The 24,774-nt window shown below is 61.2% G+C and overlaps 2 protein-coding genes across 3 annotated transcripts; one reads left to right on the forward strand and one right to left on the reverse strand.

Moving 5' to 3' along the window:
- The first annotated feature begins 1,700 nt into the window (after positions 1-1,700).
- On the forward strand, positions 1,701-7,418 carry LOC112912866 (3-galactosyl-N-acetylglucosaminide 4-alpha-L-fucosyltransferase FUT3-like). The gene has a single exon (XM_025989452.2). It carries the CDS (start codon positions 3,761-3,763, stop codon positions 4,910-4,912), a length of 1,152 nt encoding a protein of 383 aa, XP_025845237.2. The 5' UTR covers positions 1,701-3,760; the 3' UTR covers positions 4,913-7,418.
- On the reverse strand, positions 7,072-23,203 carry LOC140593968 (neurturin). 2 transcript variants are annotated; one of them, XM_072721691.1, is made up of 3 exons: positions 21,634-23,180; positions 10,749-10,968; positions 7,072-8,052 (listed from the first exon to the last, which is right to left on the reverse strand). In XM_072721691.1, the coding sequence occupies exons 2-3, from the start codon at positions 10,915-10,917 to the stop codon at positions 7,634-7,636; spliced, it is 588 nt and encodes a 195-aa protein (XP_072577792.1). In that variant the 5' UTR covers positions 10,918-10,968; positions 21,634-23,180; the 3' UTR covers positions 7,072-7,633. The 2 variants fall into 2 exon arrangements, with proteins under 2 accessions (XP_072577792.1, XP_072577791.1); XM_072721690.1 differs by lacking the exons at positions 7,072-8,052; positions 10,749-10,968 and adding an exon at positions 16,059-20,309 and having other exon boundaries at positions 21,634-23,203.
- Between the last annotated feature and the right edge of the window lie 1,571 nt (positions 23,204-24,774).

A 24,774-nucleotide genomic window follows, 5' to 3' on the forward strand; every position in this document is an offset into this window, starting at 1 on the left:
ATATATATGGGAGATGTATATATACACATATACACCATATATACAGATATATGTATATATGGGAGATATATATATGAGATATATATTGGAGATTTATACATGGAGATATATATATATACAAAATGTAGATATATATAATAGGAGATATATATAAATGTGAGTTATATGTGAGATATATATGTGAGATGATATATATACATGTGAGACATATATAGGTGAGATATATATGTGAGTTATATATGGAGATATATGTGTGTGATATATATATGGGAGATACATATGGGATATATATAGGAGATATATATGGGATATATATATATGAGATATATATACACATATCATGAAGCATAAATATACAGATATATATGGGAGATTATATATATGCAGATATATATATGGGAGATATATATGAGAGAGATATATATGGGAGAGATATATATGGGAGATATATAGAGACATATATATGTGAGTTATATATGGGAAACATATAGGAGATATATGGGATATAAATGGGAGATATATATATACATATACAGCATATATACAGTATATATATGGCAGACACATATGGGAGAAATATATTATGTATGAGAGAGATATATATGGGAGATATATATTTATGGGAAATACATATATGGGACATATACATATATATATATATCATACATATATAGAGATATAAGGGAGATATATATATATGGAGATACATATATATATGGGAGATATATATAACAGGAGATATATATATGTGAGATATATATATATATATGTAAGAGAGATATATGTATGTCCCATCTTATTTATCCATTCATAAGTGGATGGACACTTGGCTTCTTCCATAATTTGGCCATTGCAAATAATGCTGCAATAAACATAATGGTATCTTTGCAAATTAGTGTCTTCATCTTCTTTGCAAATACCTAGTAGAGGCATTCCTGGATCATATGGTACTTTCATTTTTACTTTTCTGAGGAACCTCCGTACTGTTTTCCACAGTGAACGCACCAGTTTTCATCCCCACCGACAGTACCTAAGGGTGCTTTTTCCCTACGTCCTCGCCATCAATGTTCTCTCTTGTGTTGTTGATTTTAGCCGTTCTGATGGTGTGAGCCGATATTGCATTGCCATTTGCATTTGCATTTCTCTGGTAATGTGTGACGCTGAGCACCTTTTCATGTGTCCGTTGGCCATCTGGATGTCTTCTTTGGAGAAACATCTGTTCGCGTCGTCTGCCCGTTTTTAAGTGGACTGTTGTTGTTTGGTGCTGTTTTGTGTTAGATGCTTATATATTTAGGGTGCTAACCCCTAATCAACTGTGTCACTTGCAAATACCTTCTCCCATCCCGTAGGTGTCTTGGTATGTTGGTTTGTGTCATTCATTGCACAGAAACTTTTAATTTTGATGTAGTCCCAATAGTTTATTTTTAATTTTATTTCCTTTGCCTCGGGAGTCCTATCTAGAAAAACGTTGCTATGGCTGATGTCAGAGACGTTACCGCCTGTGCTTTCTTCTAGGATTTTTATAGTTTCAGGTCTCACATTTAGGTCTTTAATCCATTTTGAGTTTATTTTGGGGCATACTGTACGAAAGTGGTCCAGTTTCATTCTTTTGCATGTAGCTGTCCAGCTTTCCCAACACCAAATGCAGAAGAGACTCTCCTTTTCCCCATTGCCTATGCTTGCCTCCTTTGTGGAAGATTAATTGACCATTTAATGATGGATTTATTTCTGGACTTGAATAAGTGGCTTTATTCACTCTTCGCAGCTGCCTAGTATTTTATTGTAACAAGAGACCCCAGTTTGACCAGTCCCACACTGACGGATGTGAAGCTCCTCCAGAACACCCTGGTAGGCACGTCTGGCATTTGGGCCAATCCCTCGACATAGGGTTGGTGCATTTTAAATTATGATATTTCCCACGAGCTATCCTTTCTTAGAAATTTTAGAGTAGCGTGTTACTTTTTTTTTTTAAGACTTTATTTATTCATGAAAGACGCAGAGAGAGAGAGAGAGAGGGAGGCAGAGACACAGGCAGAGTGAGAGGGAGGCTCCCTACGGAGAGCCTGATGTGGGACTCGATCCCTGGACCCCAGGATCACCCCCTAGAGTATCACATACTTTTGATAGAAAAGTAATGGAAGCCACCCGTTGCTTAATATTTTTCTAGTAGCCACATTTGAAGAAATGCAAAACAACCAGTGAAATTAATTTTAGTAAGGTTGTCTTCAACTCAATAGATTCTAACTAGTATTATTTCCATGAGTAATTGATATAAAAATTATTAAGATATTTATATCGACTCTTTGTACACCAAGGAAAGCCGGTGGTCTTTTACACTTGGGTCATCCCGAATTTCAACACTCAGTTTTCATCGGCGATCCTCGGTGTGTATTTAGATTCCCTAAGGGGGACAGTTGAAGAAGCAGTTTGCATATCCAGGATGTTCCAAACATACTCCATTGAATTGACCATCAGAGGTGGTTTTTGGTTTTGTGTTTTCTCTTTTTATTTAAACATTTTACTTTTAAGTCATCTCTGTAACCAGCAAAAGGCTTGAACTCACAACCCCGACATCAAGAGAGGCATGCTCTACCCACTGAGCCACGAGGGGACCTACTTTCTCTATTGAGGTTGTTTTAGATTCACAGAAGACAGTATCAGTTGTTAAATCTAAATCAGATTAAAATCTGCTGTTTCTCAGACCCCAGGGCCACCTGGCCCAGGCTCCACAGCCTTACGAGGCCAGCGGCCACTGACTTCCAAAGTGCGGGGACAGAGCCGTTCCCCGTCCCAGAGAGCCCCGGGGTGGACGGTGCCCGCTCTATGTGGAGCTCCACCTGCAAAGTGGGAGAGGAGTTGGGGGGTTAGGTTAGGAGGGGAGACTTTGGGTCTGGATCCTAATGGCTCTAGCGGGGTGTACTTGGGCAAGAGCCGTGCACGTGTATCTGAACCTCACTATTGTCCTGTGTACGGTGGGCAATCCAGGGCGGCGGGAAGCCGGGCAGGCAGAGACAAGGTTCTAGATTTCTTACCCCAGGGGTTGGGGTCTGGATCCAGGGAGGACATTGTGACCGTCTGCGGGGTCAGCTAGGACCCAGGAAAGGAGGCACGTGGAACACCCGGGATCACCCAGGACAGGCCCAGGGGGCTCTCTCTGAGCACTACAGACCCAAGGCAGGTAACACATCAAGCTCACACTGGCATCCCTAACACTTCCTGTGCTCTCCCCACAAACGGGCCAGGCTCTCCTGCACCCCAGGCCTCTCATTGGGCTGTTCCCTTAGATAGGAACACCTTGTACCCCAAGCTCTCCGGTACCTGGTGAGCTCTTGCCTAACCTACAAGGCCCAAGCCCACTGTAGCCCTCCCAGACGGAGACCTGGGTTCAAGCCTCCACTCTGGGGCAGTAGGGAAGACTCTGGCAAAGGCTGGGAGGGGCAAGGGCAAGGGCAAGGTGGGACGTGAGAGCCCTGGGGGGCTACTCCACCTCCCTGGGACCCCTCCCCGGATTCAGAGGCTGCAGAGCCTGGGCTCTGGGGCCAGACTCCACTGCTGGGGTTCCAGCTATGCCTTGGTCTCCCACCGAGTCACCTGGCCTCAGGTGGCTCATCTGTAAACTTGCAAAGAGCAACAGTGCTGACCTCAGGACTCAAGAATGTCACTTGGGAAACCCAGGTTTGTGGGCAGGCGTGGGCTTCACGGTTCCTATCACTGATGCTGTCCCTGCTCCCCCCGCCCCCCCCCCCAGCTGCACTGATCCATGGATCCACACAACCTGGCCAAGATCCGATGTCCCTGGCGCCACTATCTCTTCGGGGTGCTGTTCCAACTGCTTTTGGCTCTGTGTTTCTTCTCTTACATGCGTTGGTCCCAGGAAGAGCCCGTGTGGTCCTTCATGTCCAGGACCAACACAGCAGAGTCTCCCACCACGGCTCCCAACGGGTCGGCAGGCCCAGTGACCTCCCAAGGGGCACCCTGCCAAGCCACCGGTGGGTCCTCTGCCCGCGGGCCACTGCTGCTCCTGCTGTGGACATGGCCATTCCACAACCCTGTGGCTCTGTCCCCCTGCTCAGATATGTGGCCGGGCACGACCGACTGCCGGCTGACTGCCAACCGCAGCGTGTACCCTGAGGCAGACGCAGTCCTGGTGCATCACCGAGAGGTCAGCTACAGGCCGAAGGAGCAGCTCCCGAAGTCCCCCCGGCCACCTGGCCAGCGCTGGGTCTGGTTCAGCATGGAATCGCCCAGCCACTGCGCTCAGCTGAAGGCCTTGGATGGATATTTCAATCTCACCATGTCCTACCGCAGAGACTCGGACATCTTCACGCCCTACGGCTGGCTGGAGCCATGGCCGGGCCAGCCAGCCGCGCCCCCGGTCAACGTCTCGGCCAAGACAGAGCTGGTGGCCTGGGTGGTGTCCAACTGGAGGGAGGACTCGGTAAGGGTGCGGTACTACCACAGGCTGCAAGCTCACGTCCCAGTGGATGTGTACGGACAGCGCCACAAGCCTCTGCCGCAGAGGGACATGATGCAGACGCTGTCCCGATACAAGTTCTACCTGGCTTTCGAGAACTCCTTGCATCGCGACTACATCACGGAGAAGCTGTGGAGGAATGCCCTGGACGCCTGGGCCGTGCCCGTGGTGCTGGGCCCCAGCAGGAAGAGCTATGAACAATTCCTGCCTGCCGACGCCTTCATCCACGTCGACGACTTCCAGAGCCCCAAGGACCTGGCCCAGTATCTGCTGTCCCTGGACAAGGACGACGCCCGCTACCTCGCCTACTTCCGCTGGCGGGAGACACTGCGGCCTCGAACCTTCAGCTGGTCCCTGATGTTCTGCAAAGCCTGCTGGCGGCTGCAACAGGACTCCGCCTACCAGACGGTGCCCAGCATAGCCTCCTGGTTCACCTGACGGGCAGCTTGGGCCCGGGCTGCTCCGCACCACACCTGCTGGGCAACTCACCTGCCTGGGACTCATCTGCTGCGGGAGGGGAGTCTTCACCTGCTGGGAATGACACCTGCCAGGAATCCCACCTGCCTGGGACCTGGGTGGCTGGAGAGCTCACTGGCCTGGGACTTCAGCTACCACACTCTGAGCCAGGAGATGGGCTCCGGGGACCTTACCTGCTGGGGCCTCAATCCTGGGGGTCTCAGCTGCTGGGGACTTTGGCTGTCGGTGACCACATGGCTGGGGATCGGCACCCAGACACCTAGCCTCACTGGGACTCACCTGCGAGGAGCCCCACCAGCTGCGGTGCCCCTGCTACACACCTCGCCCACTAACGCCTCACCCCAGGCAACTGGCCATGGGGTCCCGCTCCCCGGTGATGGGTCTGCTGGGTCTGGGAGTGGTCACCTTGCTGTTGTGGACTGCCCGGGGGGCACGCCGATGGGCAATACTGGCACCATTCTCCATATGGGAATGCTCTGGTAAACCCGGTGTCTTCTCCCTGATTCCAGAACAGCCGTTCTCACCCCAAGGTGACTCTGCCTTCCAGGGCGCCCTCGGCAAAGTGTTGGGAGGCTTGTGGTGGTCACAGCTGCACATGGCCTGATAGCACCCAGTGGGTGGGGGCCGGGGATGCCGATCCACAGCTCACAGGTCCCCCACGGCCCCGACAACCAAGAGTGGCTTGGTTGCCAATGTCAAGAGGTGGAAAAACCCTGAGGTCAAGCCCCACAGTGGGGTGGGGGTGAAGACCAGGCAGTCTGGGTTCAGGGAGGCAGGCCCTGCCAGCAAAGGTGAGGGGGAAGACCGTGGGAGCCGTGAGAGTGTGTGACAAGTGGTGACCCATGAGTCTGCGAGTGAGACCACTGGCTCCAGTACCCCACGGGGTGCCGGCAAACACCTGACCCCTGTGATTTTGCCCACGAGAGCTGTGTCCCTTCTAGTGTGACGGTGAGTGACGACTCAGCATACGCATATGGACTGCGTGAGCGCGTGTGATCCAATGGGCTCAGCCCCACGGAGCTCCACACTGTGCTGCCTGAGTGTGTGTGTGTGTGTGTGTGTGTGTGTGTGTGTGTGTGTGTGTTGTGCAAGGGAGTGCTGTGCACCACAGAGAATCCCAGGCCTGGGGTCCGTGGGGGTAGCTGAGTTCTGCTCCAATTCCCTGGTGGGCTGGGCCAGCGCCCTGTGGTTGGGCTGTTGGAACTGACTGGGAGACCAGGAGGCTGAGGTGCCAGGGGGCCTTGAGAGGGTGAGCACACAGCCGTCTCCCGCCAGCGTCCACACACACACACACTGGCCTCAGGGGCAGCCAACCTGCGTTCCAAGGTCACTTTCCCACTAGTGCATCAGGGGCTCAGTAACTTCCACCTCTGTGGCTCAGGGCCATCTGGGATGGGGAAACTGAGGCTTGGCTTCTACTCGAGCAGACGGGGACCCCGGCTTGTCTGCCACGGCTGGGCTGAGACAGCCCAAACAGAGGGGGCATCCACCACCCCAAACCTCAGAGTCAGGAGACTGTGCAAGGCTGGGTGGGGAGCCCAGCCACCCTCAGCCCTGAACTGCCTTCCCAGCAGACCACCCATGGCCTGGGGCCTGGCTGCCAGGCCCTGTTCCCAGGAACCCCTGGAAGTCCTGCCTGTTACCTGCCTCGGGGTGTCAGCTGCAGCCGGGGACCTGGGTGGCGGGGAACTGGGGAGTGGCCTGCTGGGCTGGATCATCCTTCCTGGGGCAGCTTCTGCTTTGGGCCCTCCGGGTTCCCGATGGGGACGGGGTCTGGGAAGGGCCTGGTGCTGAGGAGGCGGCCCTGAGCTCACGTGTCAGGGAAGCAGGGGGGAGGTCATTCTAGGGGAACAGTGGGGAGGGAAGGGGCTGCTCCCCGGAGCCGCGGTGGGGTGAGGGCAGAGGGGAAGAGCAGTGTGGGCTGCAGAGGGGCTTGTGCCCTCCAGGAGCACTCTGACCGGCAGGAGCGGGGGCTCCCTGCCCACAGGTCTGCAGGGTGTCAGCCCCTGCCGCGCCCCTCCCGGGACCCACCCAGCCTCCCCTTGGTCTGGGAACCCAGCACCCCGCTGTGTCCCGGACCTGCCAAGCAGCAAGGTGACACCGCTTTTTCTGTCCTCCTCGGGGACGCGTCGTCAATCCCCCCGGAGCTGCGGCCAGGGCTTTTATGGGACCAGGACCTGGTCCCTGGGGACGGCTCCGCCCCAGCAGGCGCCGGTTTCGGCCTGGACGGGCCTGGCGGCCGCCCCAGACCTATCCCCACAGGGAGACGCGCAGCGCACATGTATTTTTAGCAAGTGAAAAGAGATAGTGGCTGTGAGTTCACGCCGGTGGGGGCGGACGGGGCCTGAGCACGCCCGTGGGGACGGAGGCCTGGTCCACCTGGACCTCTGACTCGTCATCGGCACCAGGTGCCCGTCCCATCCCGGGCCGCACCTTACGGGCGGGACCCGTCCCCTGTCCCGGTGCAGCTGGCGCCCCCCCCCCCCGGGGGGCCCCGGGACGCGGAATCACGAGCCAGGCTCCGTCTTCCACACTTTACTCGGTGCAGGTGCTGCAGACTCGCGAGGCCCCGGCGCCCCCGCCGCCCCCGCCACCCCCGCCGCGCACGCGCAGTCCCCCGCGGGGCTCGCCAGGCGGGACGTGGGGCGCCCTGGCCGCCGCCCGCCCGCCGCGGAGGTAGGGTCACACGCAGGCACACTCGCGCGCCGACAGCTCGTGCACCGTGTGGTAGCGGCTGTGCGCGTCCAGGAAGGACACCTCGTCCTCGTAGGCCGTCGGGCGGCAGCAGGGCTGCGCGCGCACCCGCTCCCGCCGCACGCGCCGCCGCTGGCGGAGCCGCCGCAGCCCCAGGTCGTAGACGCGCGCCGCCGCCTCGCAGGCGCCTGCGCAGTAGCGGAACAGCACCGTCTCGTCGGACGCGTAGCCCAGGCCCAGCTCGCTCACGCGCACCTCGAGCTCGCGCAGCCCGCACGGCCGGCTCCCGGTCCGCGCGCGCCTCCGCCGGGGCCCCGCCCGCCGGCGCGGTCCTGCGGCCCCGCCGGCCCAGGGCGTCAGCTGGCGCAGCTCCACGGCGTCCGGGGCGCCCTGCAGCAGCGCTCGATCTGCGAGGACAGGGAGGGAAGGGGGTGGCTGGGGGCCGCCGGGTCCCCGACCGCAGGGCGCCCCCGCCTACAGCCCGCGCTGGGCCCGCTCGCTACCAGCAGCCCGCGCTGGACCCCGCCGAGGGGGCCGCTCAGGGCCGGCGCCCCTCCCCGGGGCTCTGGAGCGCTTTGCACCTGCGCCACGGTGAGCCGAGCTGACCCTGGCGTCCCACTCCCTGTGGTCACCCCCTCCTCACTGTGACCTGTGCCTACGAAGCCTTGCACGGGGGGTTCTTCTCCGTTCACTGAGCTGCTCCCACCTCTTTGCAGAGAAGAGAGGGAAGACTCAGCTGGGGGGGTTGTGATCCCAATCCCTGTCCCTGCTTGGCCCCAGTGCCTCCCCCCCCCACCCCCCGTGCTGGGATGCCTCCCGAAACTGGTGTACCCTTTCGGACCGAATTCGGGAGCTACAGCCCATGCTCCAAGCCGCTCACCCTTTGGCTGAGCTCTTGCAGTCTCTGGTTCACTATATGGGGGCCCCACCCCCAAACCCACGCGTGTCCCTCTTGCTGCACCGTGTGCTGGGACTCAGTTTCTCCAACCATAGCACCAAGTCGGGGGTTTGAGCAGGTCAGAACGTGCAGACGAGCCGCAGGCACTGAAGCCTGCATGTGAGGGTCCGCAGGGGTGGGGTCCTCGCTGAGGCAGCAGCCAATATCACCGCCCCCCCCCCCATATTACAGGACAGGTACCTGGGCATCCAATAGGGCAGAGACTTGCCCAAGGCCAAGCATTAGCAGGTGGCAGAGAGAGGGACGAGGCCAAACAGCCTTCTTCCCCATTCCAGCACGTGCCCAAGTTTGGCCCACGTCCAACCCTGTGCTCCCACGGTTGCCAGGAGGAGCCCGGAGTCACAGATTCCCAGGGCCCGGGAGCCTAAATTTATTTCCAGACAGCTGTGCTGCCCCCGTCCTCTGCAGCCCTGGGACAGACAGGCAGATGTGGCAAATTCAGGGGCGCTGGGAGAGGAACTGCAGTCAGGGGCTCCCAGCTGCTGAGCGGGTGGCAGGCATGCTTGCGGCTGGGAGAGGATCTTGAGTTGATCCCCCCGTCCCTAAGGTTGGCACCCCTGGCTCTCAAGGCAGAAAGCTCACATGAAGTCCCAAAGAGAGGGGACTGTGTGTGTGGGGGGGGGTCTCATGAATCTGACAAACCTTGCTCTGAGCCTCGCTCTTCCACTTTAGGCCTGTATAAATTCAGGCATGTGATGGCCCTGCTCTGTGCCTCAGTTTACCTGTCTGCTCAAGGATTCTTGCAGAGTCCGATTTGGCTGAACTGGGTCAGGGGATGGCGGGGATCCACTGAGCAAGTCTCCAGTTCTTGAAGCCCAGGGGCCAGAGCTGGGTGGCCAAGCGGCCGCTCTGGGATTAGGTTCAAGCCTGCCTCACCTTACCTAGGGTACCCTAACATCCCACCAGTAATGGCCTCACCCCTAAGGTATGCATCTACACAGTTATTCCAGGGGGCAGGGGCGGGGAGGGGGAGGCAGCCAGATACAGTACAGATGCCCAGCTGAATTTGAATTTCAGATAAACAGTGAATAATCTCTTGGTATATCTGTCCCTGCCTCCCTCCAGCAGGCCTGGCCACCTGCACAGGGTCTGGAGCACAAAGAGGAGATCAGCAGTAGCTCCCCCCACCCCCTCCCAATCCTGCGCTGACACTCCCCGAGCCTGAAATTCCACCATCAGGGCTTTGGTCTCAGGCCCCTTGGGACCCCCGGGGGGTGGGGGTGATCAGCGGCCACTCCTCCCCTTGGTGGGTAGGGCTGTGCCCAGAGACTGGGTGCAGGGGGGCCAGCACCCGCCCATGGGCCTAGACCCTTCCTGGTGCCTGATCCCGGAGGCGGTGTCCACTGGTCCCACTCCCCGCACTGGGGTTTGGTGGCCCCACCCGGGGCTCCGGACCCGGGGTCCTGGACAGGGCTTCGGGGCCTGCAGGAGGAAGCGCGGGCGGAAGTGGAGTCCGTGCCCGAGGCCACCCTTGTCCATTGTGAGGACGAGAAAGGACTGTGTGGGGCGGCAGGGCGGGCGCCGACTCGCACGCGGGCCGCATGCACGCGTCGCGCCCTCACCTCGGGCTCCCGCGGGGAGCGAGCGCGCGCGCCAGGTCGGGACCCCGCCCCGCCCCCAGGTGGGCGTGGCCTGAGCAGGGGCGGGGCGGGGCCGGGCTGGGGGCGGGGCGGCCTGGCCCCTCTGCGCCCGCACTTCCACCTGCGCGCCCCCAGCCCCTCCCGCGGCGTCTCTCCCACCCTGGTGCGTATCCCGGGCTCCGTGCGTCCCTGTCTCGGTCTCTCTCTGCATTTCTAGGTGTCTCGGGGTCTCCCCCCACCCCGTCCCTGTCCACCCGCAGCGCGTTGGGGTTCGGGTCCCCACGCCCTGCGCTGCGCGGTGGAGGCCGCTGGGGTCTCATCTCCCGGTGGCGCCCTGGCCCCGCAGCCCCGGAGCCTCGTTCCCGGTGACAGCGGAGCCCAGAGACCCAGCTCCCAGCACCCCGCCCCCCCCCCCGCCCGCCTTCCCCTGCCCACCCCCCCACCACCCCCGCCAGGCCGTTGCGCGGATTTGCGCCCTCCCTCCATCCCTCTCCTCTCAGCCTGCTTGTGGCCCCTGCAGGAACTTCCACATCGGGCCGCCCCCCCGAGTCGGGGACCCGCTTACACTGGGCCAAGCGGGCGATCCGGGCGTCCAGGGTGCGAGGCGGCCGGCGCAGCGGGGCCAGCGCGGGTCCCAGGCGGTGGCTGAGGAGCAGGCCGTCGCGGCACATCCAGATGGAGAGCACCGAGCTGCAGAGTACCGAGGCCAAGGCTGCCGCCTTCCAGCGCTGCATCCTCGGCCTGCGGGCCCCGGGTGGTCAGCCACGCGGCCTCCGTCCGTCTGCCTGTAGGGAACGCACGCGAACAGGGCGCTGGGCCAGGCACCGGGGCACGGCGGGGCCCCTGATTTCCATCCACTTCTGCGTAATGATCAGTCACGACGTCCACACGATACATCAAGAACCCGCTGCACAAGGTTGTGAAAAATGCTGCCCACGAAGAGGGCGGGTGCGGTGCGGGCGGTGGCAGGGGGAGCACCCCCATGCGGGGTCCCACAGCGCTTCCCTGAATAGCCATGGAAGTTGAGACCCGAGCAAGGAGGAGGGCATCTCAGCCAGGCACAGGGCACTGGCATCGCTGCAGCGGGGAGCAGCCGGTGCAAGGGCCCCAGCCTGGACCAACGGGGGCCCATGCACCCTGAGGCCGCGGTGGTGGAGCCCAGTAGGCTTGGGGGCAGCGTGGAGGGAGGTGTGGGCGCCCCAGCAGGGGGCACTGTGGGACCAGGGGGTGGAGCTGAGATGGTGCTTAGAGCACAGCTTGAGAGGCAGGAGCCCTGGGGTCGAGGGTGCCCCTTCCACGTTGGGGGCCTCGGGTGTGCAGCCCCGCCCCTCTCTGAGCAGGTAAAGTGACGCCCGCAAGCGGCCCCGGCACCCCGGCCTGTGCACAGTGCGGTCCTCCCACCCGGCACATCGCCCCTGCACCGCCTCGTCCCCTCTCCGCTCCCCGCTCCGTCTCGGCTTGGACGGGGCGGGCGTCTCCCCCGAGGCCTCGCCCCCAGCCCCGGGCCCCCGGGGTGGCCTGAGCGTGCCCCATTCGGGCACCGACGCAGGGTGCCGGCCCGCAGGTCGCGGCGCGCTCGCTGCACACAGTAGGTGCCCTGACGCCTGCGCACCGGCGCCACCCCGCGGAGCCGCTCCCCGCCGCCGCCGCCGCCGCCGCGGCCCCAGCCCGCGTTTACATTCCCGGGCGGCCGCCTGGTGTCGGGCCGCGCGGGGCCTGGCCGCCCGCCCGGTGTAAACATTTACACGGATCGCTGAGAGCCGGGCTGGACGCCGCTCAGCGCCCGCGCGGGGCTGTGGGGGGCCGGGCGCCCCCACGCGCTCCCCGGGCCACGGCGCCGAGCCCGCGCTTGCTGCGTTTGCATTTCGGTTTGCGTGGACCCTGCACGGGGCGGGGGTCGACGTGTCTGGAGACGCCTGTCCCCGCCCCAGGGAAGCCCTGGAGCTGGACCCGTAGCAGGGGACAGTGATTAAGCGCCTGCTGTGTACCAGCCCGGGTGCTGAGCCCCGAAGGAGGCGTCCAGATCTCCGTCTTACAGCTGGGAAACTGAGGCCCAAACAGGTAGGGGCGCAGCTAGAGGAGCTCTGGGATCGGAACCCGGGTTCTTGGGCAGGACGCCCGCATGGGCTCGGCGGGCTCCGGGCAGATGCTGTGGAGTCCCCCTGAGGACCGGCCAGGCTTGGGGGTGGGTCTGTGTTTGTTGGTGCAGCTAGAAGGAGCTCCCCACACGGGGCCTGAGGGAAAGCCGGGGCCTCCTGGAGGTGCAGGCCGCTGGAGGGCGCCCGGCCTGCTGGGGGCACAGTCTGGCCCATGTGGCTGGATCAGAGGGAGCAGGGGGCTGGGAGGGGCCTGGGGCAGGTCACCCAGGCCTCGCAGGCCTCGGGGAGAATATCCCATAGTCAAGGTGATCCCAGCAGCCGGGACAGCCTCTCAGGTGTGGGTGCCCAAACCTGCCCCTCTGCCCTAAAGGAGGGCCTGCCCTGTGTCCCCAACCCCCTGCCCACTGTCCCAGGCGCGTCCTGCGGCGGTCTGCCTCGCTTCCCCGTTGGGCTGGATGGAGGCCCCTGCAGGGAGCCAGCCTCTGCTCCTGTGTGTGCCGAGGGCCTCCCATGGGCGGCGGTGCAGAGGCTGATGGGCCGCGGCCTAGAGCAGGCCCAGTCCAGGGCCCCCGGTGTCCTTGGAGCTGCAGCCCCCCTGGAGCTCTTGGGGGGGCAGGCAAGCGGAGGGCCCCGGGCGGAGGGGGCCCGGTAGGTGCGGCTGATAAGCGTCTCCTAACAATGGGCCTTTCAGGAAGGGGGTCACCCAACTGGTTTGTCTCTGGCAAGGGCCTGACCCAGAGGGGTGCTGTGTGTGTGGGGTGTGGCACCGGCCTCGGGGAGGGGGCCACGTGTGCACTCTCAGCTTCTCTGGGTCCTGGAGCCCCCTGGGTCCTGGCTGGGGGGTGGGCGCTCACACTCACCCACCCTCAGCCTTCTTGTCCTCAGACACACACTTGGGTGCTCTCACTCCCGTGCACACCCAGACCCTCCTGGCCGCACACACTGGGACAGGCTGTCCTCACTGCCTCAAATGCTGTCCCTCTTACATGCCGTGTTGTTGCTCACCAACTCCAACATGATGGGGCTTGCACACTCAGGTGTTTCACATGCACCCGGGCATTTACACGTTGCAACACACAGAAGCCCACTAACCCACCTACATACACGGGTGGCTGTTTTCACACTTGCATCCAAACAGGAGCACACTTACACGGGAAGGCATTGTCATACACATATTCCAATATTATCACATTCCCAGAAGTTTTCACTACTCACATCTTCAAGTAATATCACGCTGACAGACACAACCACAATCACTAATTGGGTGTGTTCACAATCATATAATCAAACATGATTTTACTCCCATATTTGAACACAATCACACACTGTACCATTCTCATAACACACACCTGATCACTACTCGGCTCACATCCCAGTGTCCTGCACTCATATGCTTGAACCTCCACACACAGGCATGTTTACGCTGTCATACGTTATGACAGCCATGTTGACATGCCGGCGTATCTCACACTCACACATGCTCACATGTGAGCATTTTCCACCACACTCACAGGTTATCATATTTGAATACTACCTTGCTCACAGACACTAGCATGTTTCCACACTTGTACACTCTCACACTGCACAGGCCAGCTGCCCTTGCCCTTTGGAGCTGTCACACTCCCATTGTCTCACACTCCCGGCCACTCAGATGTTCTTAGCCTCTTGCACTCTTGGGAGCTCCCACACGAGCGTTTTCACGCTTGTGGGGAAAAATACACATTGTCTCTGGCGTGCTGGCATGGGGAAGAGGCACGGCCACACAGGTGTGCTGCTCCCGAGCCCTCCCCTGGGCCCTAGGACCTGTGCACGCTCATGCACACAAACCTGTGGGCCTGGGGTGTCCCGTATTGTTCACATGCTGACCTGGCGCCAAACCGGGCCTGCCACCTGCTTGTCTCTGCCATTCTCACATCCTGGCCACACACCCAGACACTCGGGCACACACCTGTGAATGCCCCACTGGTGCCGTTGGGCTCTCAAGTACGGAGGTTCTAGGCACAGAGTGATCGGCACAGAGGCATGATGGGCTGTGAGGCGAAGGGAAGCAGAGGAGGCCGATGACCCAGGAGAGAACTGCCCCGTCCCGGGGACTGGTACGTGGCCCACCTCACCTGCCCGCATCTCAGGAGCCTCCGTGCTCCCGGACAGGGCCTGGCCAGTGGTCTCCTCTCACCTCCCAGAAAATGTCCAGACTCTGGAGGATTCTCACTGCCCAGGGAAGGGAGCACCCTCCTTTCCTGGGGCCGTGACAGCCTGAACTGCAGGAAGTGGTTTCAGGGAGGCCCTCACTTCTAGCTGGAGACCACAGAGTGCCTGGGGCTGAGACAAGGCTCAGACAGGGGTGATGAGTAACCCAGAGTCACACAGCCAGGCAAGCCCTTCCAATCATCCAAGGTAAAGATAGAGTGAGGGTGTGGGCATGTGGGTGTTTCTGGAAGCCTCCTTTGTAGGGCCAAGAAACTCTGCTCATTATCCTGGTGCCCAGGCAACGCCCTGAGGCTCCACCTTTCAGTGGAGCTCCCAGGAGACACAGGCCAGGCATACCTGTTCTCGAGGTCAACAGCCTCCTTCCTGCACAGCTCCTGGCCTCAGGGAGGCACCTGTTTCAGGTGAGGAAGGATGGAAGGGGACACTTCCGTCCATCCACTCATCTCTCCAGTCTGAGGGAGGCCTTGAATTGTGGTCTGCCCCCAGTTGGCAAACTCCTAGGCATCCCTCAGAGCCCTGGGTCCTATTGGTCCTCCTCCAGGAAGCCATCCTGGCTTCCCATCTTGGATCCCCGGCTGTGGGTCCCCCTCTTACCCAGCCAGGCTGGCATAGTTTCTGGGTTCACATCCATCTTCTCTGGACTGAGGGATTTTGGAGGGCTAGGCTGGGCGAGGTCCTTTTAAGGCAAGGGCTGGCTTCAATAATTCTGTTCACACAGGTGTGGGCCTGCTGCTGCTCCTCGGTCTCCACGTGGTGCCTCCCTCCACGTACACCCTCCTCCTCCTTCTCCATCGCACCCCAGGACACCTCCCTGGCCTTCCTATTGGGGATCTCCCTGAAAGGTGCCACCCAGCCCCGCGGGAACAGTAGGGGGGACCCGGAGGAGCTTGGCAGGGGTGCTCGTGGGGCTGTCGTAACTGCCCAAGGGCAGAGCGAGCCAGGCCAAGAAGCCATGAGGGCGGATGTGGGGGGGACCTGTGTCTGAACCCCACAGCGCCGGGGTTCTGGAAAGCTGTCTTCCTTGCTGGATGACACAGTGGCGGGGAGCCTCAGTTTCCCTACCCGTACAGTGAGCTGCCTGGGACACCCCTCCCTCCTCTGGGGGGGGGGTGCCCAGCTAATTGAGTGAGGTCCTTTAGGCCTGGCCTCTGACACGCTCCTGCCTCCAGCGCTGACAGCTCAGGGGCCGGCCCCGGGGCCAACTCCTGGGGCAGCTCTGCACCTCTCCTTCCCCCGACATGGGCCCTGGGGGTTCCAGGGATAGGGAAACTGAGATCGCAGGAGGGGCAGCACTTCGGCCTCTCTCAAAGCAAGACTCAATGGTCCTGCGAAACAAGAAACAGGGATCCCTGGGTGGCGCAGTGGTTTGGCGCCTGCCTTTGGCCCAGGGCGTGATCCTGGAGACCCGGGATCGAATCCCACATCAGGCTCCCAGTGCATGGAGCCTGCTTCTCCCTCTGCCTGTGTCTCTGCCTCTCTCTCTCTCTCTCTCTCTGTGACTATCATAAATAAATAAAAAAAAAAAAAAAAAAAAAAAAAAACGAAACAAGAAACAAATTCCACAGCCCACAAAAATGTGCCCCCTCCCTGCGAGGCCCCAGGGCCCGGCCCCGCCCCATGGTGGAGATGGGGAGGCCAGGGCAGCGGCGAGCCGGCGACACACATCTGGGGGCAAACCAGGAACATCTGGCTAGTGCAGCTGGTTCCGATGCCGTGTCTGCAGGGGCCTCGTGGGGGGGGGGGGGGTGCAGTCACAAACGCCCCCAGACAACCTTCCAGGCAGAGCCCAGCCTTGCTTCTTTCTCCCCCCCACCCAGAAGCTCTCTGTTGCCTGGTTGCTAGAATCATCGCTGGCTCCCTGCTACTCTGAGAATCAAGTCTGGGCTTCTGAACTTGTCCGAGGGGCTCTGCGTCTGTCTTTGCCAGAGTGAAGGTGAGGGGTGGTTAGACAGAGAGAGTGACTTCTGGGGAGGACTGTGCTGACTGCCCCGTGGTAATAATAGTAGTAATAATAATAATAATAATAATAATAATAATAATAATAGGGACGCCTGAGCAGCTCAGTGGTTGAGCAAATGCCCGTCTGCCTTTGCTCAGGGCATGATCCCGGAGTCCTGGGATCCCCATAGGAAGCCTGCTTCTCCCTCTGCCTATGTCTCTGCCTCTCTCTGGGTGTCTCTCATGAATAAATAAGTAAAATATTTTTTAAAAATAATAATAATAGGGCAGCTCAGGTGGCTCAGCAGTTTAGTACCTGCCTTCGGCCCAGGGCGTGATCCTAAAGACCCGGGATCGAGTCCCACGTCGGGCTCCCGGCATGGAGCCTGCTTCTCCCTCTGCCTGTGTCTCTGCCTCTCTCTCTCTCTCTCTGTCTCTCAGGAATGAATAAATAAAATCTTAAAAAATAATAATAATAATAGCTAACACTAGCACTAGCACACAGCCCTATGGGTACTGTTCAAGCACTTTCTACATAATAACTCATAGCAAGGTATGGACTGTTTTCTCTCCATTTTGTAGGTCGGGAAACTGGGGTCCAAAGAAGCAAAGTGATTTGCTCCAGATCAAACGAGTGTAAGTGGCCAAGCTGGGATTTGAATACAGATAGTCAGGTGAACTCCTACTCATCCCTCAAAGTCCTGGCCCCAAGACCCCCTCCACGTTCTTCATCTCTGTACCACACAGCCTCTCTCACGGTAATAACATTAATGCCCCCACCACGTTGGCTATTACGCTTATTCAGTGGCGAGCACTGTGCTAAGTGCTTTCCACATGCTTAATGGTCCCCGCAGTCCCTGGAAAATATGTCATTATTCCCCACGCCGGGAAACTGAGGCGCAGAGTAGAGTCACTTGCTCAAGGTGATACCAAAAATAAGGGGCACCTGGGTGGCTCAGTGGGTTAGGCGTCCGACTCTTGATTTCGGCTGAGGTCACGGTCTCAGGGTCATGGGATGGAGCCCTGCAGGGACCATGTGGAAAAAGCTTGGAAAGAAGAAAGAAGGAAAGGAAGATAGCGGCCGAGCTGAGGTTGAACTTGAGTCTGACTCCAAACTTGTTCTCTCAAATGCCTCCGCAGGCCCTGGGACCTGAGTGGCCCAGGGTAATGCTGAGGGGGACGACAGCAGCCGGAGGGCATGGCAGGTCCTGCCGTTGGGGGAGTGAAGGGGCTGACGTCCACTGAGAGGACAGGTTTTCCCAAAGACACGCAGCAGAGCAGAACCAGCAAGTAAATAAAGTGCCCACGTGGCAGCAAGCCCAGTGTGCCAGGCCCAGCTCCGCCCCCGACACATCAGACCAAGCCTTCCTGGGCGCCTACTGTGTGCTGGGCCAGCCAGGGAGCTCAAGGGGACCTGTGCCCCACGCTTGCCAAGCTGCCCGTCCAATCAGGGTTTGGGGGGGGGGCGGGTAAGAGAGAAGACATAAATAAATAAATAAATAAATAAATAAATAAATAAATAAATAAAGTAATCTGGATGTCGGCAGCACGACAAAATGACAAAATAAAACAAGGTGAAGTCATAGTGACCGGAGGGGGGTGGGGTGGGTGGGGAGCCTTTTTACGTTGAGCGGCCAAGGGGCTTCTTGTAGGAGGCAGCATTTGAGCTGAGACCAAGTGAAGATCTGGAGAGAGTGTTGTAGGCGGAGGGAGCTGCAGGAGCAAAGGGGGGGCAGGGGCAGCATGGGGAGATGAGGTGGGGGGACGACGGGGCCACGCGACCTGCAGGGTCAGCTCTCCATTCCCACCCCCACCCCCACCCCGATGCCCCCACGTGCCCGGGGCCCTCTTCGTGAACCTGCTGCCACGCGAGCGTGTTCTTAGGGAGGCCAGGCTGGGGAGTGTGTGTGGCTGGCCTGTAAAATTCCCACCTTGACCGCAGCAGGCCGGGCCGGGGGGGGGCAGGAGGGGGCTCCCTGGGGTGGGAGGGATAACAGGATCAGCCTAATCGGGCCTGGCACGGCTGAGCAGCTGCTGTGGGGCCTGGCGGGTGGCACAAGGGACATGGATCCCCGGGGGGGGGTGGCCAGGAGGGCACCGCACAAAGCGGGCCATGGGACAGCAGGGGGAACAGAGAGGCGCGGACCTCAGATGCCACTCGGACCCTGACATTGGCTTCCTGGGAAGGAGGGCACCCCGAGTCATCTCTTCTACCCCCGTCCCCCCAAGTTCAAAGTCCACCTCGGGTCCCTGACGCACTGAGCTTTCCAGGCACAAACGGTGCCCTCCCTTTGGGTCTCGGTCTCCCCAACTGGGAAGCGAGACCCACTGGCTGCAGGCAGGACCCCCTTGTCTCATTTCTTCCAGAACCAGCCCGAAGCCTGGTTTCACTTGGACTTGAAGGGAAGATCTTTCTGCTCCTGAATACCTTTGCTTCCTGTCGCCCGCCGGGCTTCCTTCATAGCTGTTACCTCCCCTGAACGTAACCTCTCCCGGAAATAACCCCCCCAAAACCTTCGTGGGACAGTAGCGGTGTGGCCGTTGACGTCACGGCTGGTGGGCCTTGTTCTTCAAGGAAGATAGACTTAGACCGCAGGGTGGAGCCCAGAGTGGGAACCAAGGGCCTACCAGCTCAGGGTAGGAGGGGTCAGAGGAGACTTCCTGGAGGAGGGACATCGGGGCTGGGGCTATGAAGGATGAGCAGGAGTTTTTGAAGACCCGGCTGGCTGGTCTGGGAGCCTCCCGTCCACTCCCTCACCCACCCCCAGGAGTACCAGGCCCCAGGCCTGTCCTATCCTGTGCGTCATCCTACCACAGAGCGTGGCACGCAGCAGCTCGTTGCTCAGGAAACACATGGGCATGAAGGAAAGATCCCTTCGGCTTGCCCAGTCTCAGTTTTCTCAGCTGCACACTGGGGAGAGCCAGCCTCCCGCCGGGCCCGCCCGATGCCTCCTTGGTGCTCGCTAGGCAGAGGGCAGACCCCAGCTGCCCCCCCATCTCCCCACGTGGGCCTCCCCCTGGGGGCCCAGACCGCTCGGCCCTACCTTGGGGACCAGGAAAGATGCGTCTGCAGAAGAATCTATGGTCACAGCAAAGAAGGCTGGGCCCAGGGATGCCAGATGCCTGAAAGACCCGTTCTTCCCTGCCCTGTTTCCAGCCCTAACCTCCAGGATCCGAATGCCCCAGCCCAGTTCTCCCCCTGCCCACCTCTCTCAGAGTGGTCTCTCCCTCCCACAGTCACCTGGACACTCTGGATTTTCTTTTTTTTTTTTTTTTTTTAATTTATGATAGTCACACACAGAGAGAGAGAGGCAGAGAAACAGGCAGAGGGAGAAGCAGGCTCCATGCACCGGGAGCCCAACGTGGGATTCGATCCCGGGTCTCCAGGATCTCGCCCTGGGCCAAAGGCAGGCGCTAAACCACTGCACCACTCAGGGATCCCTACTCTGGATTTTCTAAAACGAGTCGTGTTATTTTCTGCCTCTGGATCTTTGTCCGTGCAGTTCCTGCTGCCTGGAAGGCCCTTTCTTTTCCCCACTTCGAAAACTCCTACTCATCCTTCACAGCCCCAGCCCCAATGCCCTCTCCTCCAGGAAGTCTCCCTCGATCCTCCTACCCTGAGGTAGGCCCTTTGCTCCCCACTCTGGGCTCCAGCCTGGGGTCTAAGTGTGTCTTCTTTAAAGTACATGGCCTCCAAGCCCCGCCGCCAACAGTCAGCCACACCATCACCATCCAACATACATGTGGGCGAACAGTCTCTTGATTGTGTCCCTGTGCCTGGCTGCAAACTCGTTCCTTCACCTGCCCCAGACTCTTGAAAGCTGTGTCCTCTGCTTGTTTCCCGAAAGCAGTGATGGTGGAATTTCGGCCACGGTGCCCTGCCACAGAGGGGGATGTTGTGTTCGCGTCCCTGTACCTCTAGAACAATCTCTTTGCAGCTTGTCACTAGGACTAGGCTAGAAGGCCTGGGGGGGTAGGGGGGTTGGGTGGGCTTCGGAACCCTGAATCTCAGAAGATGAAGGGAATGGGGATTGGTGTCCAAAGGGCCCCGAGGCAAGGGGCTGGGGGTGAGGGGAAACGGGCAAAGCTGGGAGTCTTCCCTCTGCCGACATCCGCCTAGACCAGTCACGCCCCATCGGGGCTTCCTCAGCCTGGGGCACTTGAAGACAAAGAGTGTCATGGAACACAGAGAGAAGAATTGAGAAGAGACAGGACAGGGCAGGCAGGCAGGAGTGAGTTAAAGTCAGGGGTCGGCCTCCAGCTCCCCCCTCCCAGGACCCTGGCCCTGCCCTTCGGATCTGGGCTGGGGTCCCAGCCTTGCAGGGAACCACAGGCCCAGAGCCCAGCCAGTGACACCACAGTATACGCTATTGCTTCTTTGGGGTCGCGGTCATGGTGCCACCCGCCCTTGCGAGTGGCCTTTTCTTCCTCCAGTCGCACCCCCCAAATCTGCCCAACTGTCTGCATCCGCCCCTGCCTAGTGACTCCTGACCCCACATGCACCTTCTGGGGGAATTCTGCGGCCACCCCGGGGAAGAGATGCCCTTTTTAAAAAAGCCGGGAAGGCACAGCCCCCTCGCCTTCAAATCCCGTCTTTGCCCTTAAGGGACTACCCTCCCCCCAAAAAGGGTTTCGCGCCCTCTTGTGGCTGCACAGGCGGCTCCCGGAGCCGAGAGAGCCGGGCCCTTACCGGAGGACACCGTGTCCCCGGAGGCGGCGGCGGCTGGAACGCGCCACTGACAGATGTTTACTTCTGCGGCAGCTGGGCCGACGGCAGCTCCCGGCCGGGGTCTGCGGGCCCGACGCCCCCCACGGCCCCCGCGCACCGCGAGGCAGCGCGGGCGCCTGGGGCTCGCCCTCCAGAGGCTGCGGAGGGGGTTCCGGCTGCCCCGCGTCCAGCCCGCGTCCACCCCGCTCCACCCGCTCCAGCCCGCTCCACCCGCTCCAGACGCACACTTGGAGGTCCGAGGGCGCAGAGGCGCGCCCGCCCCGTCGCACCGGGCCCGGCCCGCCCTGCCCACCTCGCCCCCCCCGCCGTGCGCGGACCCGTGGCCCCCAGACCCCGCGCTCATCCACACGCCGGGGCGCGCCAGAGGAGGAAGCTACCGGCCTACCCCGGGCCCTGCAAGCCCCCCACCCCGTGCACCGGGCCGGGCTCCCCCAGCGCCGGTCCCCCGCGGGTCGCCGCCTGCCCTTGCTTACCTGCTCGGGGTGCCCGACTGCCCGTCAGTGGTGGCCGCGCCTGCCGCCCGCGCCGGCCCCAGCCCCTGCCCCTGCCGCCGCCACCGCCATCCGGGCCGCCTGGGCCCGCGGCGCCCGGGGGGGCCCGGGCCGGAGGGGGCGGCCGCGGGGGGGACGCGGCGCGGGCCGGCCCATGGGGCCCCCCCGGGCTCGATCAGCCGCGGGCTGCGGCCATCCCGGCCGGGCTGGGGCGGGGGCTGGGGGTGCCCTGGACGGCGGGCGGCGCGGGGCGCGGGGCGGGGGGCGCACGGACGGCGCGGGCGGCCTGGGGCGCGGCGCTGGGCTCGGGGCTGCGGCGCGGGGGGCCCGGGCTCTCGGAGCGGCTCCGCGGCGCGCTCTCCCGCCGCCTCCGCCGCTCCCGCCGCGGACGGCGGGGCCGGCTCGGGCCCGGGGGCGGGGCCGGGGGCGGGGCCAGGGGCGGTGGCTCGGGTTTCCCGGGACGGGAGCCGCCCCCGCCCGAGGGGGGGCGGGCGGCGCGCAGGTGGCGGCGGTGCGGGGGCCACGGCGCCCGGGGCAGGGGATGTCCCTGGGCCCCGCGGCCCGCGGCGCCCCCTCCCCAAGGGCTCCCTTCTGGGATAGGAGGCGCAGCGCCCCGACGCCAGGGCCGGCGACCTTCGGCGCCCCACTCTGCCGGGATCTGGGCTCACCGTCAGACACCGGGCTCCTGCCGGGTCCCCTTCCGGAGGGCAGGGCCCCAGAAGTTCGCTCACCGAGGAGCCCTCCAGGGACCCTCCGGAGTCAGCGGCTGCCCCGCATCCACGGGCCAAGACGATCCGCCGGGGGGTGGGGGTGGGGGCGTCCGAGGGCATCTCGGGCATCTTCCCTGAATCCCGGGTCTCCTCGGAGGATTAAGTCACAGCACGACCCAGACGGCGGTCACAGCGGCCGGAGCCCCCTCCTGCCCCGCTGAAGACGGTGGCGTCCTCCTAGTCCCGCCCCAGGCCCTCCTTCCAGAAATCCAGAGAAGCCCCCACGACAGAGCCGTCCTGGAGGGCTGAGACCCAAAGTCTTTCCCTAAGACAGCAAGTGGGACCCTAAGACTGAGGCCGGCCGCTGCCCACAGGGCCCCTCACGACGCGGCCGTTCTGCCCAGGCTGCACCCGGAGCCCCGCAGGGGCGCCCACTCCCACCGCCGGCTCCCCCCGCGCTCTCTGCGCACCAGGACCCCGCGCGGCGCCCCCACCCGCGCGCCCAGACCCGCCGCGCCCCCGCCCCGACGGCTCCGCGTTCCTGCAGCGCCCCCTGGCGGCGCCAGCCGGCTCGGGGCGGGCGGGGTGGGCGGGGCTGGAGCCGCCGCGGCCCCGCCCCGCCCCGCCGTGGCCTAGTTACCGAAAACACCCCCCGCCGCCCCGCCCTCGGGCCCCCGCAGCGGCCGTTTCCCGCGCGCTCCCGGCCGCCGCCGCCTGTGTTCCCGGGGCCCGGTGCTCTGGTTTCTCTCTCCTGCCGCCTGATTTCTTGGGGCCTCCTCGCTCCGGCTCCGGCCCAGGCCGCCTGCATTCCTCTGATCCCAGCAGCCCTGGGATTGGTCTGGGAGGGGACCTTCCTAGGGGCTCCCCCTCCCCTCCCCTCCCTCCCCTCCCCGCCAACACACACGCGCACACACACCCCAAGGGGCCTGTACAGCTTGCACTACTATGCCGCCTACGCGGTGATAGGAGACACAGTCTCACCCCCCCGCACTGGGGCGCACCCGGGTGGGTGACGCCTGGGGCTGCGCACAGCCACCCAGGAGTAGGCCAGGATGTGAGCTTGCAGGTAGGGTGGGGGCACGAGAATGAGCAGGTGTCACGGAAGTGGCGGCGTTGGAGCCGCCGGTCGTGGTCCAGGATGGGAAGGACAGGTGTCTGCTCTGTGCGGCCTTGGGCGGGTACATCTTGAATGTGGCTCAGCTTCTCCGCCTGTAACACAGGGTATTATTAATAGACCCTAATAGGGTTGTAGTAAAGATTGAGTGAGTAAATATGAGTAACTGTCCCTGGCTGGTGTTGAGCAATAATGTCTGCCATCATCGGTGTCACCCCGTGCTCACTCCCAGTGACACGCACGTCCTGGCGTGACGAGAACGGTCTGACCTCCCCCGTGGCCACTCACACACAGACCCCCAAATGTTCCATCTGGCTGGGGTCACACCCTGGGCCATCCTTGTTCTCACACATCCTGGGACACCCTTTATGAGAACAGCACCACCCCTGTCCTTGCCCGAGGACATGCATGGACACACACACACAGGTGTCCTTGCTTCACTTCCAGCCAGACACACTTCTGCACATGGACACGAAGCTCACACTACCCTAACACACACACACACACACACACACACATACACACACAGTGCCCAGTAGAGACACAGACACACCCAATATTCACACCCAAAGGACCCTCAGCCCATTGGCCCTCAAAGGATCTTCTTGGTTGCTCATGCACATTCATGCACACTCGGTGGATCGTTACACACTCCCATGCTACCTGGTGCCAATACACGTGTCACACGTTAATACGCACATTGGCACACAGTGTGACCCACTCCACGCTCGCTACTGGTACCCATGGCCACAGTGCAGGAGTACGCACTACCTATCCCACAGCCACACAGCGCAGGAGAGTCCAAGACACTGTCGTGCGTGTCCACACATGCACACGCACGTGCTAGGCCAGTCTGGGAGGCACAGCCCCCTCACACACATGCAGCCCAGCCAGGAGCCTACCCCCACCCGACCAGCCACCATTAAGCTGTCACCAGCTGCCCCCTGGCCACCTCCTGCTCACCCCACACCGCCGGTATCCCCCGCCCCGCCCTGGCTGGAGGCCCTGGCGGTGGGCGCCTGCAGACACATGGGGCGCGGGACACACACATGTGCCCACCATGTGGACGCTCGTAAAATGGTTGCCCTGGCAACAGTGACTTGAAAAACTCGGTTCTTCCTCTGGGGTGGGCAGGGGCAGGGGCAGGGGCGCCAGGGTGAGGCTGTGGGGGGCCAGCCGGGAGGCGGGACACCAGGACACACGCCCACCTTCCCCCCGCGGGTGGAGACCCCAGCACACTCGGGCCCCCGGGGAACCCTGTTCTGCTCGGGGCCAGCCCCACGGGGCCCCCGGTGGCTC

This window comes from Vulpes vulpes, chromosome 9, assembly GCF_048418805.1.
Source record: "Vulpes vulpes isolate BD-2025 chromosome 9, VulVul3, whole genome shotgun sequence".
In the NCBI taxonomy this organism is placed as follows: Eukaryota; Metazoa; Chordata; class Mammalia; order Carnivora; family Canidae; genus Vulpes; species Vulpes vulpes.

Coding starts and splice junctions, on each gene's coding strand:
- LOC140593968 (XM_072721690.1), bottom strand. CDS start 22,490: ATGCCCGAGATGCCCTCGGACGCCCCCACCCCCACCCCCCGGCGGATC. Junction 20,310..21,633: donor CAGTCGGGCACCCCGAGCAG/GTAAGCAAGGGC, acceptor CCTCTGTGGCAG/GGCACCGTGGCCGAAATTCC.
- LOC112912866 (XM_025989452.2), top strand. CDS start 3,761: ATGGATCCACACAACCTGGCCAAGATCCGATGTCCCTGGCGCCACTAT.